This window comes from Alosa sapidissima, chromosome 7, assembly GCF_018492685.1.
Source record: "Alosa sapidissima isolate fAloSap1 chromosome 7, fAloSap1.pri, whole genome shotgun sequence".
Taxonomy (NCBI): domain Eukaryota; kingdom Metazoa; phylum Chordata; class Actinopteri; order Clupeiformes; family Clupeidae; genus Alosa; species Alosa sapidissima.
This window is the reverse complement of record NC_055963.1, coordinates 23349727-23368394: the sequence shown is the minus strand read 5'-3', so window position 1 is coordinate 23368394 and position 18668 is coordinate 23349727. Positions and strand designations below refer to the sequence as shown.

The window sequence follows — 18668 nt, the reverse complement described above, 5'->3', positions numbered from 1 at the left end:
TGTTATGGGAGTCTTGGGAGAACATTTTTACATGTTAAAAAATGTATTAAAAATGACTATCAACCAATATATCGGTTATCAGTTTTTGAATAACTCAAATATCGAAATTGGTAGGTTATCAGCCTTCAAAATCCCATATTGGTCAGGCTCTATAGGAGATGGAGACAAATTGACATACTGTACACACACCAAATGCACACACACACACATCCACAATTAGACACACACACACAGACATGCGCAAGCACACTGGCACACACACACACATGCAGGCACACACACAGGACACAGGACTGAGCGGCGGTCATATTTTGTACCGCTATGCGTCTAGTTATTGTAGTATTTATTGTTGCCTATAGCTTGAATGTTATTCCAGATGTTGTAAGTCACTTTGGATAAAAGCATCTGCTAACTGAAAACCTTTTGAAAACATGTTTGTTTTAGTATTTAGTATATAGGACAGCATCAGTGTCCTTTTGCTTAAGCCCTACTATGCTAACAAAGCCTTTGCAGTGTTTGATTGCCAACTTTAACACACATTTCTCTGTTCTCATTGTTTTATTTGCATTTATTGTTTGTTCTACTGTATCAAAATATCCTTAAGATGGTGTGGTTCACCCAAACCCAAATGTACCAATCAAAACCATTCACAAGCAGAACACAACATTTGCAGTGGTTGTTTATTTGTTCTAAAAGTACAGCATACACCATCACATCTCAACTATTTGACAAAGATCAAGTGTAGATTATTACTTTACTTGAATAAAATATTACAATAGATTCTCTAATATAAAATACCCTGTTATTCTGTCACAACAAATCATCAGTTTATCTTGGACATCAGGATGTTTGACCAGTAGAGGGCACATGTGCCTGACAGGCATTTTTAAATGAAAGCTGATGACATTTTCATAGCACTACAGCTGAAAGGTAATAAAAATGCAATTGTTTCAGGTGTGAAGTACTGACATTAGAAGGCCAATAATAAAGCAAATAAATAAATAAATAAATAAATAATATAAAACATCTCAAATTATGTATGATGATAATTTGTACAAAGTACAACACAAAAATAAGCTTCTAATGCTTGGATAAAAAGCCAACTGAGACCAATAATATAATAAGCCAAAATAAGCATATACTGCGGGTGCCTTGTTTTTAACAGTCCGTCTGAGAAAGTACATGATAACAGCTATTTTTGAACATTATATAACACTGGTTTAGCAATACGTTTTTGGATATGCAGCAGTCTAGATGGGTGTGCTTCAGTTGATCTGCATATGAAACTCCAGATAGATTTACTGAAAAACAAAATACCACTTTCAGTCAATGCAGCTAATGTTGACGTTCACAATCAAATATAGAATATCACAATTAATTATAGCCAAATCATACTGCAGCTGGATGGACAATGGCAAATCAAAATCACTTGATCCAAATTAAAGAGAAACAAATGAGAAAGATCTCTTTTGCATATCATATGTTTATTTCACCTGATATTTTTGAGCATTGTTTTGAAGATGCTTATATTATTACACTTGGCTTGTGGTTTCCAGCTGTCAGGATTAGTCATAAACTAATTGTAGTGTAAAAAGTGTAGTGTACAAAATATCACCTTGTGGTCTTGAAGAGGTTAAAGAAGGTAAGAAAGGAAGGTAGGACTCACTGTAGGCTATGAGCACAAGGAGAACATGCAAAAACATGCTAAGGGTCCTATACAGTGATTTGGAACCATCTTTACCCCTGTGAGATGTGACGACCTGCCTTTGCAGTCAAGTTTTACCTGTTTTGGTAGAAACGCTTAAATTACAAATAAATATAATTCCATGAACAAGCGTAAGCGTATAAGTAATAAATGCTCTGCATGCTGAATGGAACGATGTCACTCAAAAAATACAAATCTCTGTGCTGCGTGAGTGTATTTTTGGCCATGGGTTTCACAGCTAGTTCTCTCCATTACAGCTGGAAGCAAATGCAACTGCTCAACTCAAAGTGTGTGTCTGCAAAAAAGAGATATACAGTCTAAAAATACATATATCATTTGTTCACAAAGACATTTTTGTTATTAGATAAATGTTTTTTTAATACAATACATAAGCCATTTGTGAACGTCCTTTTTGTTTTTCCAACTAACCCTGCAAGTCCGACCTACCACATGTAAGTCTTTGACGTGTCGATCTGTGAGTTCTGTGAATCAACTGAGCCCTCTTTTTCTTTCTCAGTCTCGTTTTCCCACAGGTTGATTAGAGGTGGGTAGAGCTCGTTCAGAGGAATAGATGTGGCATGCTGCATGTACTTCTTTAGAGAGTGGTGGCAGGATTTTTGCTTCATGCGTCGCCCCATGTAGAAGACCAGCAGGGCCATAATGCAGATGGCAAACATGGACCCCATGACGGCTGCCAAGGCAACGTTGGTCGGCTGGGCAACCATCTCCACGGCGAAGCTGGCCTCCTTGGTGGTGACGTTAATGCAGGAGTGCTGCGTCTGCAGCTCAGTGGCCGCCATGGTCAGACACACTGTATACAGGGTCGAGGGCAGCAGGTGAGTGAGGTTGTACTCCTGGACATCCACAGGGACCTTGGTGGAGTAGCTGATGTGCGGGTTGTCGATCTTCATTGTTGCGCTGACCCACTTAGGCTGGGTGACCTCGTAGCCAAGATGGGACGTGGGGGCGTTCAGCTTCCACTCTAACACCACTGACTGGGCGTGAATGATCTTGGCCAGCACAACCAGAGCTCCCGTGGTGTTCCTGAAGGCTGGACCACCAAAGCTGTGTCGGCCGCTGCCACCCTCACTCCTTTCCACGAACACCATGACGCTCCGTGTGTCTGCTCCTTCAGCGTTCCACGCCACACAGGTGTAGAGACCGGCGTCCTCGGGCTCAACATGGAGGATTTCCAAAGCACCTTGATCCTGGAGCCGGTGCTTCTTGGCACTGCTGCCATTAATCATCTGTGATGCGATGACCTCGGAGGTCACCTTGTCCCCTGTGGGGGTCACCCAATAGAACTGAGGTGCAGGGTCAGCAAAAGCCCAGCACTCTAAGGTCAAAGGTTGACCACCTGACACATTGAGCTGGGGAGGGAAGGTGTGGAGGGAGATCTGAGGGAGGCAGGTGTTGCTAACCACATTCCAATTGGTTGTGACCACTTCCTGGAGTGAACGTCCAATCAGATGAGGAGGGTAGGCACACAGGGTGATTTGGGATTCGAGCAGTTTGAGTGTGGATTGGTTGCCTAGGACCGGTCCCCAGTTTGACAGACAGTCACACCTGAGTGGGTTACTGTGAAGGCTGACTTCATCCAGGTTGGGGAAAGAGCCTAAAATCTCATGAGGCAACAGGCTAATGTCATTGTTGTGGATCAGTAAAGTGCGAAGTCCATCCACATCCAAAAAAGCACCGCGATCTATGTAGGACAAGTGAGGGTTGTTGTAGAGCTCCAGTTTGGCCATCTCGGGAAGGTTTGCGAAAGCTCCCTTCTCCACAGCGATCAACTCCTCCATGTTGTTGAGGCTCAGCTCCTCCAAGTGGGGGAAGTCTCGAAAGTCTCCTTCCTGCACCCGAGTGATGGGGTTCTTGTTGAGATCCAAGAACTTGAGATTCGGGAGAACGCGTAAAGCGTCCTTTGGTACTGCCGTTAACTTGTTATCGAAGAAGGAGAGACTCTCAAGGTATTCCAAACCTTGGAATGCCCCCGCCGGTACATCCATAAGCCCCATGCCAGCGAGCACCAGACTGTGCAGCTTGGATAGTGGATAGAAACTCATATCCTGCAACCCCAGGATTGGGTTTTCTCCAATCATCAGGATCTCCAGATTGGAAAGCGATTCAAACCATTGGCTATCAATAGCTACCAGCTTATTGGAGTTGAGGTGAAGACGCAGAAGGTTCACCAAGCCTGAGAAGGCTTTGGGGCCAATGGAGGATATCTGATTGTGATTCACATACAGCTCCTCTAAATTCACCAGTTCCTTGAGGCTGTAATCCGGAAGCTCTTTCAGCTGGTTCTCCTCAAGGTAGAGCGTGACAAGCTGCGTCAGCGGAGTCAGGCCGATGTCTTTGATGCGGGTGAAGTGGTTCTGGGAGAGATCCAGCTCGGTGAGATTGACCAGCCGCTGCAGCTCCTGTGTCACGGAGGAAATGTTGTTGCTTTGGAGGAGCAACACTTGAGTGTCTCCCGAAATATTCCACGGGACATGGCTCAGATGGAGCTCGTTGCAGTCCACCGTTTTGGCCTGGTGGTACACAGACTGCGGAGTGTACCAGGGACGGGTTTCACACACGCACTGCGGCGGGCAGAAGGAACCCACCAGGGAGCAATGAGTCATTGCAAGCAGAAGCCATGCGAAGAGTGAAGAACGGACGACAGTTCTCTTCATGGTGAACCTCTTTAAAACTGTTTCAAGCAGTGACTTAGTCTTCACAGATGGCAAGGTGACCTAAGATGGGAGGGTGTGAAAGCGGCTCTGTCATCCAGTCCTGGCAGAAAACAAAAACAAAAACAACAACATTATCCTTATTGTTACACAATAACAAACAATAACAAACATTGTCAATACATGTGTGTTTGCTTCATTCATTCATTTAATAATCACAAATTCTCATCTTCTTATTTTATCAACAAATGTTTCTAAATCTTTTATCTTGTTCAAAATATATTTTAATCACATGAATATGCTTTGGATCATGTTCTCTCAAATGCAAATGCCACTGTCAACAGGAACATGAAAGAAAATTCTGATCAAAGAGGCTGGGTTTTGGTGTTGTCTGTCTCTGTGCACCTAGAGAACTGCGTGATCTCATAACCATTCTGTCTTATAGTCCCCCAGGAGCCTGTAAGTACAAAGGTGAGAGAAAACTGCAGACACCAGTTCTGTTAAAAGAAGAAGAAAAAAAAATGGCATCTGTAAGAGAGCCATATACTGGTGAAACATACCGTACAAAAGAAATACAAATCCAGCAGTGAGTGAAGAGCAGTGAGTTAGTTTCATACATAGGATATGTGTGAAGGAAGACTTGTTCATTTAAATCTATAAAAAACTTTTCCCCTCAGTCCCATGTCAACATGAAACGTGTCTGGTGTGGTGTCTAGGAGCTAAGAAGCAAATGTTAGCATTAGCGTGCGGTCTTCCAGCTATTGCCACTCTACACTAATGAGCCAAATGTTACTGGCAGGGTGTAAAAAGACAGTGGGAGGCTGGTAGCACTTGAAAGGTGTTGGAAGGCGGCTATTGGAAAGATTTTTTCCCCGACCGCTCATTTCATAAAGTGGGCACATGGGTCACGACTATGAATTCATAGGGGGGGGGGGTAAAACAACTTGACAGCTTATTTCAGCAATTCAACGATGCTGGCATGTTTAACCCTTAAAGGAGTACCGTCACACTGGTGTACGGAAATGTTGAGAAATGAACGTTCTAAAGAATTTCTGGGTTCATTGAATTCAACATAGAATTTTAGAACCTTCAATTGTTGCGGAACTTAGAACGTTCAAAAACCTACACCTTTAAGGGTTAAGGAAACAACAGTGAGCAGATGTTTATATGTTTAAGCTGCCTTCCTCACTCATTATGACCATGTACCAATAACATCACTTCAAAAGAAGATTTAACATTTGGCAAAGTGCCTGATGCGGACAATAAATCTCCCCTGAGCCTTCGGGACACTTAGAGAGAAGCTGCCATGATGCAATCACAAGTAACAGCGTCTTCTTTTTCTGCACAATAAGAGTCCGGGACACTTAGGAGTGCCCAGGTAGACAACATAGATGTTTTTTGGATAAGGCTCTGAGACATCCTCCCATCTAAGCCCTTTAAACTGTAACTAATTTATGAGCCCTGTTGCCCACTGGGTGCTGCTGACGTGAGTTTGTGTGTATATTAAACAGTGAGCCTGCTGCTGAAGTATTTGGTCATTACAGAGGTCACTGGCAGAGAGAGAGGGAGGAGGGTGAGTGCAGGACCTCTCCCTAATCAATCCTCTTTCCCAGAAGACCTTGTGCTGTCAATGGTGTTGCCAGAGACAACGCCACGCCAGCATATGCACATGCTTTGTCTCCATTAGCTATTGGTGTGGTGGGGGGTGGCAGAGGATGGCGATTAAAAAAGACGTGCAGCGCTGCGTCTGAGTCTCCCCGGCTTTTAATCTGTTCAGCCTGTGGAAACGCTCGCATGACAGCCTTGTTTGAAATCCTCTGAACAAAATCGGGTACATGGACACACGTATGAACACACGCACACTCACACACACACACATACATAACACATAGTGCCTGATCACATACATGGGCCTTACAGAATGAAACACAAAATTAAAATGGGGAGAAAAAAATATTCAAATACAAGAATAATTACCCCTTATTCCTCTCAACCAAGGCACACAAATTGACTCTCACGAGACCTGCATCAGGGAGAAAGAGGGAGGAGAGGAGGGAGAGAGAGAGAGAGAGAGATGAGCAGCAGTGTCAATGTGATGGAGAGTAAAGCATGCTTCAGCTTTAGAGAGGACTGCGCAGGACCCCACAGCAAGGGAACCATCCTGAACCCGTAGCCCCTGCATCCCTGGCTGTCTCTGCCTGGGACCATGTACTCTCCCCACTGCAGCTCAAAGAGATCCAAGCCAGGAGGAGAGGGGCTTAATGGCTCCTAATGAGCGCCTGTGCTGGGAGCTGAGCAGACAGGAGATTCTTGCACCTGTCCAACCCCCACTCTCTCACTCACTCGTCCCTCCCCTCCCTTCTCCTCTCCTCTCCTAGCTTCCCAGAACGAGACAAATATGTAACCTCCCCGGGTTAGTTATACCCCCCTAGAGTGAGAGGACCAGAACGTCCAAGGAAGCAGCACACTGTGGATGGCGGACACTGTGGATGGCGGAGTCTTCCCAACCCCATAGCCGACAGTGGCGGCTAATCAGCAGACCTCCCACTACCACCAACAACCCTATCCCATGCCCTCCCCATACTCTCCAGCAAACCCCCTCTCCCTTACCTCCCTTCCTCCCTCCCCGTCTGTCCGGGATGTGGATGTGTGACAGTCCCCACCACGCCTGTCTGATCGCATTAGCGCACGCGGTCCCGCTCAGGACGCTAACCCCCGCAGACCCCTCTGAGGACGGCAGGAAATGGGGCCACCTTGCCTGATGCCATGGCAACCTGACAGGAAGTGGGGAAAAAAGGAAAGCAGCCCCCGGGGTGAAGGGGGGCAGGGAAGAGAGGGTGTGGGGTGTGTGCGTGTGTGTGTGTGTGTGTGTGTGTGTGTGTGCGTGTGAGACTGTGTGTGAGTGTGGGGCTAGGGTAGAGGGGGTTTTCACTGACTTGGGTCTCAGTGAGACTGTTCGCTACGCTCGCTCAAACACGGACACAGTGATGTGAATGGGGAAGGGCGTAGTGCATTTGAAATTCATTACAGAACCGAAAATGAATTTGCTGTGAAACAAATGCTGTCTAATGCAAGATGCTTATGAAAGAATGAGCAATAGGCAATATAAAAATAATGTGATGCTAAATTAAATGTAATACCAACTTAATGGGATGTCTGTGCATTGTTAATTAACAGGAGATGCTTATATAGCAGGTTAGGCTACTACGTGTAAATTAAATGCAGCCACAAGCACTATTGCGATAATGATATAATGCATTTGCTTAGAGTTTGTGTTGACTGGCAGGTCTGATAGCCATCTAAAAAGAAATGAATCAAGCTGTCATGTATCGTCATGTCTCTGTCAACCAATTGCTTTTGTCTTTGAAACAGAGCAAAAATCCATGACCTTCAACATTTCACTTAAACTTACTCTAAGACAAATCGGCATCAGAGCAACATCTGTTCCCTTCTGTGAAGTCTCCCAGTGTCTACGTGAGGGCTGCTGTCCTTTATAGCTCCATAACTCCATAGCCAACTCCACTGCCTTTTATTCACAAACAACCCCACCAACAAAAAGAAGCAAGGCCTCTATGATATAATGAGAATGAGAATCCTGAGAGCCTTGAATTACCAAGGAAAGAAAAATGGATTCATGAGAGTTAGATCTGTTAAATACAATTCTATTTTTACTTATAAAAACATGGAGTAACCTTGAACTGTTTCCAGCACAGAACTAAGCCAGATGTTAGCAGGCGATGTGCATCCTTAATGTTGAATTCAGCTCACTGACTGAGCAAAGTGCTTTTTCAAGGCACGCCTTTTAATTTAAGCAAGATTATCAAGCCAGATGTTGACACGACCAATGTGAAGTTCTCAAACTAGCTCTATACCTTCAAGCTGTCACGCTTGATTCTCTTGCTAACAACCACTGAGTAGAACTAACACATTAGGAGCTCGTTGCTACGGCCTTCAACTCAACAAATGAATGTAACCAAGACAACAAATAAAAAGCCGCAATAGAAAGTACCACCATGCGACTGGCAACCTCAATACCAGTATTTAAAAAAAAAACACTGCTTATTCAACTGAATGATTTATTGAGACTTGCGGAGAGATTGTGCTAAAGACCTCTGGCCACTCACGCATGGGAACTGTATTGATTACACTCTCATCACTCCTCTGTAAAATGGTGCTTCCTTCCTTTACGCTGGGCTTTGCTGCATCTGCCCACATTTGCAAACGCATTGGATGTGATGAAAAATTCATGGCTGACTTATTAATTATTGAGAGTACTGCAGGCAGGTCTTTAATTTTCATCCCTGGCTTTTTGTACGGAGCGCACAAACCAGCTGTTAATTGACGTGAAAGAGAGGTAGTGGCTGGGGCTTCACGGTTTGTCAACACCCTCGATAGATGCGACTACGTTCCCATGTGACAGAAGCTTCCTTATTTAGCCTTCTCAATACTTCAACTGATGGATACCAAAGTCAACCTTAGGTCACGGAAACCTTGATTGGCATCTTTAGTTAAACCTAAATTCTGAAAATGTGCAAATGCTCTTTTTTTTCCTGTTAGGCTTTTTGTTCCTTTAAGCAAGAGGCCAAATAAAGTATACCAAAGCACATCATCACTTGTTATTGGATGTCGATGTGAAACTCTGATCTGATCAGGTCTTCTCTAAAAATGTATCAGCTGTTGCATTAGAGTCTTGATGCAAAATAAATTTAAAAAACAGCAGCACACCAGCAGACCAATATGCTGCGGGGTCAGTATAAAGTGCACTCTCGCCCAGCCAGATAGGAGCCGCTGTATTTGTAGCCAGCACATGAGCAGAGAGCAAGAGTGCTTTTAGAAGCTGCTCCAAATGGACACAGGGACCGAGTGTCTTAAGAGAAATGCCAGCGTAAGCATCTTTCCAAAACACTTAAAATTCCGTTCTTGACTTATTTTACTCTTTACTCTAAATGCAGAGTGAACTGCCTTCCAGCCATTTAATGCACAGCTGCACATCAGATAAAATATGGATGACCACAGTTTAAGCCCCCACATTTATGAACAATATATGTACAATTAATACATTTGACTTCCAAAATCATTTACTTTCATCTGGGCTTCAGTTCAAAATGTCCCACGTATCAGTAACAATTGCAATTTGAACTGAAATACCATGCGAGGTACAAAACTGTCTGGTATAAAATTATATTAACCAATTCTCCAAATCTCTCCTTACATTTAAGGTATTAATTAAACAAAGTTGTTTGACAAAGTAACTTCATGTAATGACTTTGCTGCCTGTGACTGATAATACAGTTCTGTTTAATGTTCTCCTTCTCCTTCACCTACATTCTCTCTCTTCCTTGTCTTGTGAATACTTCCCGTCCCTATCTTTTGGATCTTCACACTCCCTCCTTCTGTTTTATGCTCTGAGAAAAAGAGGGGGGGGGAAATCAGTTTTGATAAGGTAGATAGGGATGCACTGGGATGGGTAGATAAAGTGCGCTGACACACAGACAAAGAGATGCTGCAGATAGCTCGAATTAAAGAGCATCACTCCAGGGAGGGAGAAGTCTGGCTCAAGGACATGCCTCGCAGCTTTTCATTTGTTCATTTGTTCTGGGGACATAAAAGCACTGACACTCTCACTCACCTCCCTCTCTACTGTAGGAGCAAATCCAATGATGATCACATTTCATTTAAAGCAATAATCAATTATACCAAATGTATAAACCATATGCAACATGGATTATGAAGTATGATAGGATATGTGGATCTGTGTTGTGTAAAACGTGGTATTGTTTAATGCTCATTGTTTCTGTGCTTGAGTACAAAGAACTCCTCTGAATCTTGGCTAATAGGAGATTGAGCATCTGACTGAACTGTGTACAGTATGTCTGCACATCCAGCACTGGCATTTTCTTATTTCCTGTTTGCTAAAAGTAATACTTAGAGCTGCAACAAGAGCATGTGTGTGAGACCTGACACAAAATTCAATCCAACACCAGCCACTGACACTCCAGGCTTTAAATGATTAACTGTGAGAACTTCATATAATAGCACTACAAAACATGTGCGTGCACACACACACACACACACACAGGGTACTCCACCAAGCAAAGCCCTCTACAGTTCTGTTTTTGAGGCAAAGTACAGAGGATGCCCTAACCTTCCACCACTCCAGCTGGTGAGAGAGTATACATTTAGGGAGGGTGTGCACTTGGAGGCTTGTTATAGTGGTGAATCATCACACTGTGTGCACTAACCGAGCTAAGCAGCATTAACATTTCAGTAATGTCAGTCCTCTGCAACACTTACTCCCGCAAATTATCAGGGCGAAAATAGGCTTCAAGAGCCTCCCCTTCTCACCTAAGTGTAGCTCTTTGTGACTAAAAACATTCATGCCAAAGCCACTTCTATATGTAGCCATTACACCTCCGGCAGTGGCTCGAGGTACAGTTAACAGCTAAGTGGCATAAGGTTGATCACAAAAGGTCATAAGGAACTATGGTCTGTCCACCTAAATCTGTACTTCAATTTTCTTCTTAGTCATTGTCACTCGCATCATGGACAAAAATATTATTATATCAAAATGCCAGGTGAAAAGGCACACAATAGTGTGAGCAAAGTTTACATCCCTAATAGGAGTTGAGATCTTTGAAGTGTCATAAAAAAACTTGATTCAAAAAAGCTCCGGTAAACTGTAATGTTCAACTATTATAATCAACATCTCTGTTACACATCCATGGCCGTTGAAAAGCACACAGATTGTTTGATACAGACACAGTGTGTACACACACACACACAGGTGCATCAGTCCTGTTAGTGGAAGTGAAATCAGGTGGCCATTAGCGTTTTATAAAAATGAGACCGAAATAGGGAGCCCTGTGCCAGGACACACATCTGGTGGGATGTGCCTGCATCAAGGTCCTGTCATTAGAGGGTGCATGACAGTGAGAGAGGGGGAGAGAGAAAGATAGAGATAGAGAGAGAGGGAGGAAGGCACAGGGGTAGAGAGAGAGTGAGGGTGAGAGAGAGAGAGAGAGTGTGTATGTGTCTGTGTGTGTATGTGTGTGTGCGCGTGTGTGTGCGTGTGTGCGTGTGTGTGTGTGTGTGTGTGTGTGTGTGTGTGTGTGTGTGTGTGTATGTGTGTGTGCGTGTGTGTGTGCGTGTGTGTGTGTGTGTGTATGTGTGTGTGTGTGTGTGATGAAGCGTTTCTGAGCGCCCCTATGCAGATGGCAAGCAGCTACAAAGGGAGGGAAAAAAAGATGGAGGGTGGTAGGCGGCAGTTTGTTTTTGTACTTTTACTGTCATCTCCAGCAACCCCCACAGAGATAGTAGCAGGAGCGCTTGGCTCCCTAGTTGCTGTGGGAGCAGAAGATCTATTGTGAGCACTGGCGGTGGCGTAGCTGTCAATGAGATAGCTCGAGATTGGTAACAACAACATTTCCACCTTTTTCACCAAACAGGTCCTAGCATAACATCTAACACATTTTGGGGTGTTCACAATGACATGTGAAGAACATGGCGCAAATCATTACTTTATCCTGAAAAAGTATGATTGTGAACTTCTGATGGTGAATGCCCCTGGTAAGTTGAAACCATTTAAGTAGGTACACCCAACTATGTATCTAATGCCAATTTCATGAAGAGAAACATTTTGTTGACTTATCACCAACAATTTTAGTAATTTAATGCAGTTATTAGTAATGATGGTAAACACAGGCACGCCAAGACATTTATATCAGGCTACTGAATCTGAATCTAAAAAGATTTGTTTAAAGCTAAGAGACAAACTGTCTGTGAAATGTGAAATACATAGCTACATAAATAAATAGCCTACATAACTGTTATTTTTACATTGGAGATCATTAGGAGAAATGCCAGGGGGGACATTTCATTAAATGTTGTATCACTTGAAGGAGAGGCAGTAAAAAGCACAGGCGCTGCACTTGACAGACATCAAACTTGAGATCAAAGTACCAAATCCTAGGCGCTCACTGTCATCTGCATGCGCCCACACGAGCGCTAGAGCAGGTTAATCAATGAGGAATCGCTGCAGACAATAGAGAAAATCAAAGTATTGTGCAACTTTTTGCTTTTTCCATTGAAATAAACACTGTGCGATTGACTGTAAATCAGAATTACAATGTCCATTAAAATGCTCGAAGTAACGCCCTTACCTCCGGCAAATGCAGGCGGAGTCCAACTGAGGAGATTCCTTGGTCCTCTTTCGCTTGGAAATCCTCAGTGCGGACTAATTTGCCAGTGGTGGCATATCCTTTTGTTGATGGAAGACCGCTTGAAGCATGCATGTGTAAGCTCCCTACCGGTCACGATTTTCTGAACCGCAGTCAGGGGGTACAAGATCTGACTCCAGGTCCGCTCACTGATGTAGGCTACCTCAACCTGTCCTGTGTGTGGTTCCCACTGTATTTGAAGCAGACTGCGCGCCTGAATGTGCACGCCTCTCACCCCCGCTCATCACTATGTCGTTAACCAGTAACATCTCCAGGACCCTGTTCTTCTCCAGTAGAATTCGACGTGTTATTGAAGTTGAACCAATAGTATCGCCAGGTCGCTGCTCTTAACCAATGAGGTATAAAAAAGCTTATCAGTCTATCCCGTTGGAATGATGTAATGGTCTAGTTTTTCGTTTTGTTATTAGGGTTTACCGTTCCTGCTGCAGTGTGGGAATTAAAACATGTTGTCAAGCGATGATGTCAGCTACGTAGGCATTCGGTTTCATAAAATGAGTAAGAATATTGTAGGTCAGGATTGAAAATAGGCGATGACTCTGACACAGTTACTGAGATATTTAGCCTGCAGCTTTTGCCCTTAGCACCACAGTGGTGATATATGGAATACAACTACTAAAGGCGAGATGGACTAACCTTTAACGTTCAATAATGTGTAATTTCAGCGCTAAATTAATAAAACCATTATTGACAAACATTTGTAGCCATATGAAACATTACAAGTAGGAAAGACCCTTATGTATTCTGATCTTTTAATTGTGACTGTTGGCTGACATAATTCTATTTGAATGAATGAGAAAATTAAGATAGCCCTCTTGACCAAATTCTTCCATCATCACTGTTATGTTGACCCAAAAATCTCTTCAAACCATAATCAAAATGTAATCCATATTTCAAATGTAATGATTTTAATTAAGGAATAATTATGAACTGCCCCGCCACCCCCAACCCATGAGCTGTTAGGAATCATGGGCTGTTAGTGAATAATGTTAGTGAATTTCTCAACCATTGACTGAGGGTCAGTTTGTATCATGAGAAAAATGACAACATGAATGTATTAGAACCACTGCATGAAATATTTAAAAAAAAAATTCTTTCTGAAACTGGTTTTATCTCCCAAAGGTGATGGCCTCTGCTACTGTATTGTGCAATGGCATTGTCAAAAATGTCCACAACCAATTAATTGCACAAATCCAAGCCACAGCCTACACAATTAATGACAACATTAGTTCTGTTTTACCCCTAATCGTGTGTGTTCCATTTCTTTAAGCAAGGCTTGTCCTACTGCCAGAATTACACTACACAGAATTCAAAGACACCAATGAAAATAAATACTGGCCAGTATCTCTGAATTGTGCTTAGCTCAAGCCCACCCCCGGTCTCCATCCCACCCACTACCCCACGCTGATGTGTGAGACCTGGGCGTGCATCTCAGCACCCTGCCACGCCGAGTGAAAAACAATCACATCCCTTGAAATCCGGGATTACGTTGGATTAGTCAGGCAAATATTAATTCCCCCTCAGGCCCCTACATGGGAGTTTATTGTGCCGGCTGGTGCGCAGGGTTGCCCCTGCGGGAGAGTCACGTTGCAGCTTACATAGAGACACACAAACGCCCCGGCTCAGTCTTAGCAACTTCTGACACAGCAGCCACTGAGCCACTGAGACAGCCATGGTGGAGACATGCTGGGATAGAACTTTGGTGTGTGTGTGTGTGAGAGAGAGAGAGAAAGAGTGTGTGTGTTTGTGTTTGTGTTGGTGTGTGTGTGTGTGTGTGTGTGTGTGTGTGGCACTACCCCAAGGATTACCCTAAACACAAGCCTTGGGAAAAGAGACTTGTTTGCATTTTAATATAAAACAATAATGAAACCACACACAGGTTCAGAAAGCAGACGAGCTGTGCAGTCTATACTTTACAAATATACATAAGGGACATTTTGAGAGGTGCTCAAAGCAAATAACAACACAGCAGCCCTCATACACTCCACTCCTCATGGTCATGTACAGCATACTATCACTGCAGGATGACATGGCCCGGCATTGTTCTGCTGTCATTGGGCCTGCTCCCTGCCTGCTCGGAGCTATTGATCGTGGCATTATAGCATGCTTCTGCTGAGTCATCAGACAAGAGCAGGGCTGATGCGCTCATGTTTTTTTCTTCCCAATTACAGTGGCCTCCTTTACCGTCACTCAGACCACAACAAGGCTTATGACTCACTGGACAACTTGTTGGGCAGTGGTGTTTGTCTATGGAATTGTATTAATTAACTATAATTTTATTTGTTTGTTTATGACATTACTAAGAATTTTAGATTGTGTTAAAGACCTCTCAGTGACTCAACGACTGTCACAATGGCTGTGGGATGAGTAGAGATCACTTGTGTATTTTACAGTCTAAAAAATAGTTGAGGGGGTGACGCATGAGATCTGAAAGTCTGAAAATGTGTCTGAAAGCACTTTACTTAATCAAATAACTAAAGACATGTTTTTCACAACAACAAAAAAACAAGTTTTGTACATTGATTGGACACCGTTTCCGTTGGAAAGATAATCTGCCTACATACATCAGAACAACTGCAGAAAAACACGAGAGGGGTAACACTTTACAGTCCCTAACTAACACGGTTAAGCGAGAGGAATGAATTTCAGTATGTTTGAGCCATCAGTGCTTTCTGATGATGAAGCTCACGGTTGTTCATTTTCGCAAATGCATTCAACTTTACCCCAATGAGAACTCTAATACAATCCAAAAAATAGAATCTTACTCACATTATTCAATGAATAAATCAATGTTAATGAACTGAAGTGTTAAACCTGCAATAAGGGATATTTTTTATTAAGACTTTTAATTAAGTCTTAATTTATAATTAAGATTTTTCTTTTTTAATTAAGTTTTTTTTTATCTTAATAAAAGCAGATCTCTGTTAAGAGATGGAATATTAGAAGCACAAACAATCTCACTATCTTTCTCTAAATATGGTGCTATTAATTATTTCTTCATTGTAATAAAGGCTTTATGAGAAACATGCTATACAGCACTACCACTATGGGGTCCACGATGACTAAAACTTTCCAGCTGATCTAGTTCAGATAAAAAGATGTGTGATGCACATATTTATGAGTTCTTTCTTTTCTATGATTAAACTTTAACTCAACTGACTTATTCATTGTAAGAATGAGCCTGCATACTGTTGAGCCATATTCAGGTAACGATAAATTGCAACGGAAATTTCCCTAATGGACAAAAAGAATAAAGTTCAAAGAGGGAAAAAAATAGATGGTACACTGTAAGACAAAAGGCACCATGACACGTAGTGAGGTTTTGATCATATTCAGACCGAGAGCTGGTGAATAGAGTATCTATATACACATGTAAATGTGTGGTGTCGTATATGGCCACGCCATGCTCCGATGGCAGTGGGAGCACTGGAGCAGGGCACGCTTGCTTCATTAGCGAAGGACATTGATGAAATAGGTCATTGTAATTCAGTATATGCCAAAGGACAAAGGAATGCTGAAGTCGTGTAAAATAAATATAAGCCTCTTAAAGGGGAAGGACCAACAACTTGTCAAAAGGAGTGGCTGGATCCAGTGTGGTTTGTATTTAGGCAAAAGAAGATGAAAAAGGAGTGATTTTTTGCCACAAGTGAGACTATTAAGCTGTATTTTATAAATAGGCCAGTCTCTCAATTTTCCTCATTTTCTCTACCTGTCAAACTCAGATATATTTACACACACCCTGACACTGAAGACTATACAGACAGCATCACAGGATCACAATGAGACAGCTGAGTAATTGGGTTGATCAGATACATTGTTTTGTCTTTTGATTTGTCTTTTGACTTTAGTGTATTTGAGTTAACCTCTGCTTCAGTGAAACAAAGCAAGAATTTAATCTGTGGTTTAAATCACCTCATCCCTTAGATCACCGCATGACGAGAGGGTATTGCAATGCTGCTGTCTTGGCCATGCATCCTCCTTCTGCCTAATACGGGGTACTGACAGCGCTAATATCATCCCTGCGGGCTTTGCGATCCATCTTACGTAAGATGCGCCGCCCGGGTCTATTAAACTACTCACTGTAACCTGAAACCTGAACAGCACACCATTCCCGGAGCACTTCAGAGATGTACAGTAGATCTGGCTCAACTTTGTGGCAATACACTACTTTTCTCTCAGGCTTGTGTTTTTTCTCAGGCTTTATCCAAAAGGGAAGACTAATTGAGAGGAGGTGGACCCTGTCAGGGCTCAGAGGGGCCTTTGATGGTATGAGGAAATGAGGGAAAACTGCTTTCAGTCCCTCTGTGATGGTACTGAGGGCTGCTGTAGTTTATCTTATTGTTGCTGGATGCTGACTGACACAAGTTTGATATCCAAGTGAAGTGCAGAACAACAGAATGTATTGGCCTACTGAAAAGAAACAAAGGAATCAGCAGTGACATGTTGCTACTGCAACTGTGCATATGACCTGATGGCAGTCAGGAACTGAAAGAAAAGAATCTGAAATACTACAACAGTTTTACCCTGTACACCTTTACTCCTGGCACACAGGTGTATGTCTCGGTATGCAAAAGAGAGGTCTTGTGTGGCAGCTGAATTGGGGAAACGAAGACCATTCTAATGGTGCCCTCCATGTGAATGATAGCTTCAATTGAGCACTGTAAGATATTTGCCCATAAATGTAGGTACTTTGTGCTATGTTTGATGCTATCGCAGAGTGGATCTTGTGGTTCTCAGAAGCTTGGCACATTAGTGGCCATTAGCAGTCCGAGTGGCAATAAAATTGATCAAGCACAGGAGATAAGATCAATTAGATATGATGGCAATCTTGTCAGTCTGTGCAAATGTGTCAGACGGGTTGACGTCATCAGCAAAACAACAGTGGGACACAGCCCCCCCCCCCCCCTCCATCGGTTCCCCAACACAAGAAAATACTCCAGAGCTTCCCAATGCCGACACAGAATGTCAGATAAGTAGGCCCATCGTTCGCTTCCACCGCCACAGAATATGGAACAGATAAGCATTTTTAAAAAGAGCCTCTTTCATCATTCTTTTTGAAAGTCTCCGCCAAGCGGAATCAAAGACTAGTTTCAAGGGAGTGTTCTGGGGTTTGGCTAATCAGTACATTGTGCAGAGGTCCTGCTGTGCTTCTGCTTAAACCCCCCCTCATTAATTAATACCTTGCCTCTCACCCTGGAGGGACAGAACCGGCCCCCACCCCCAAAACTAGAGGACAACATCCATGATGGAAACTCTTGAAGCGGGCAGAGGGGGCTTCTCTTGGATATTTTTAGCATTGTTTTGGGGGGGTGGGGTGGGGGTACTAAATTCTCCCAGCAGGGATTGAGTTGTATTATTCAGGCATACTGTAGTTGAAATGAGTTGAAATGGCTTTTTAAAGTTTGTTTTTAGCGGAAGAAAATCAACTTTTCAGAGCAGGCCATAATTATTTGGGGGATTCTCAAGTTTAAAATGTGCCATGTCAGATTTTGTGCCATTTTGCTGGGCTGGGGTATTGTTAGCGGGCAATGGAGTAGGATCATTTCTATAATTTTCAATTTAAACTAATTGTTGAGGAAGCAAGTCTTGGGAGTTTACGAAGTAACAGAACAAATATGTCAAACACATAAGAATTATGAAATAAATTAATCAACAATGTAAAGAACAAAATAAGGTTTTATTCTTTTTTTCTTGAACATTAGTTCCAGGTATTTCTTTAAAAAACAAGATTAATATCTATAACATATACACAAACAAAGTAGAATGTGCAGATTAAAAATAGTTTTGTCTCTCTTTTTTCCAGTAAATATAATGTATTTGGACAGTTCATAAACAAACAAAACAAATCAGACAAAAAGGGACTTCTCCTTCTCTCTAAATAAAACCCCAGAGAGCACCACTCATCTGGGTTAAGAAAGGAGAAGCCTAACAGATCGTAACGACTCGCAACAGAGTCTTGGGGTTCAAACGCAGACTCTCAAAGGAATCTGCGTTCCGCATGTCAAGAGATATCCCACATACATTTGCACATACACATATAGCAAGTTTTTTTTGCCA

The 18668-nt window shown here is 42.8% G+C and overlaps 1 protein-coding gene across 5 annotated transcripts; it reads right to left on the bottom strand.

Annotated features, from left to right (window-relative positions):
* Positions 1 to 661: 661 nt before the first annotated feature.
* Positions 662 to 12795, bottom strand: si:ch211-180f4.1 (uncharacterized protein LOC100144405 homolog). 5 transcript variants are annotated; one of them, XR_006033029.1, is made up of 3 exons: positions 12537 to 12795; positions 1667 to 4480; positions 662 to 1301 (listed from the first exon to the last, which is right to left on the bottom strand). XR_006033029.1 is itself a non-coding variant. In XM_042099306.1 (3 exons), the coding sequence occupies exon 3, from the start codon at positions 4378 to 4380 to the stop codon at positions 2149 to 2151; it is 2232 nt and encodes a 743-aa protein (XP_041955240.1). In that variant the 5' UTR covers positions 4381 to 4480; positions 6355 to 6400; positions 12537 to 12795; the 3' UTR covers positions 662 to 2148. The 5 variants fall into 5 exon arrangements, 4 of the variants coding, with proteins under 4 accessions (XP_041955240.1, XP_041955242.1, XP_041955238.1 ...); XM_042099306.1 differs by adding an exon at positions 6355 to 6400 and having other exon boundaries at positions 662 to 4480; XM_042099308.1 differs by having other exon boundaries at positions 662 to 2000; positions 2153 to 4480.
* Positions 12796 to 18668: the final 5873 nt, after the last annotated feature.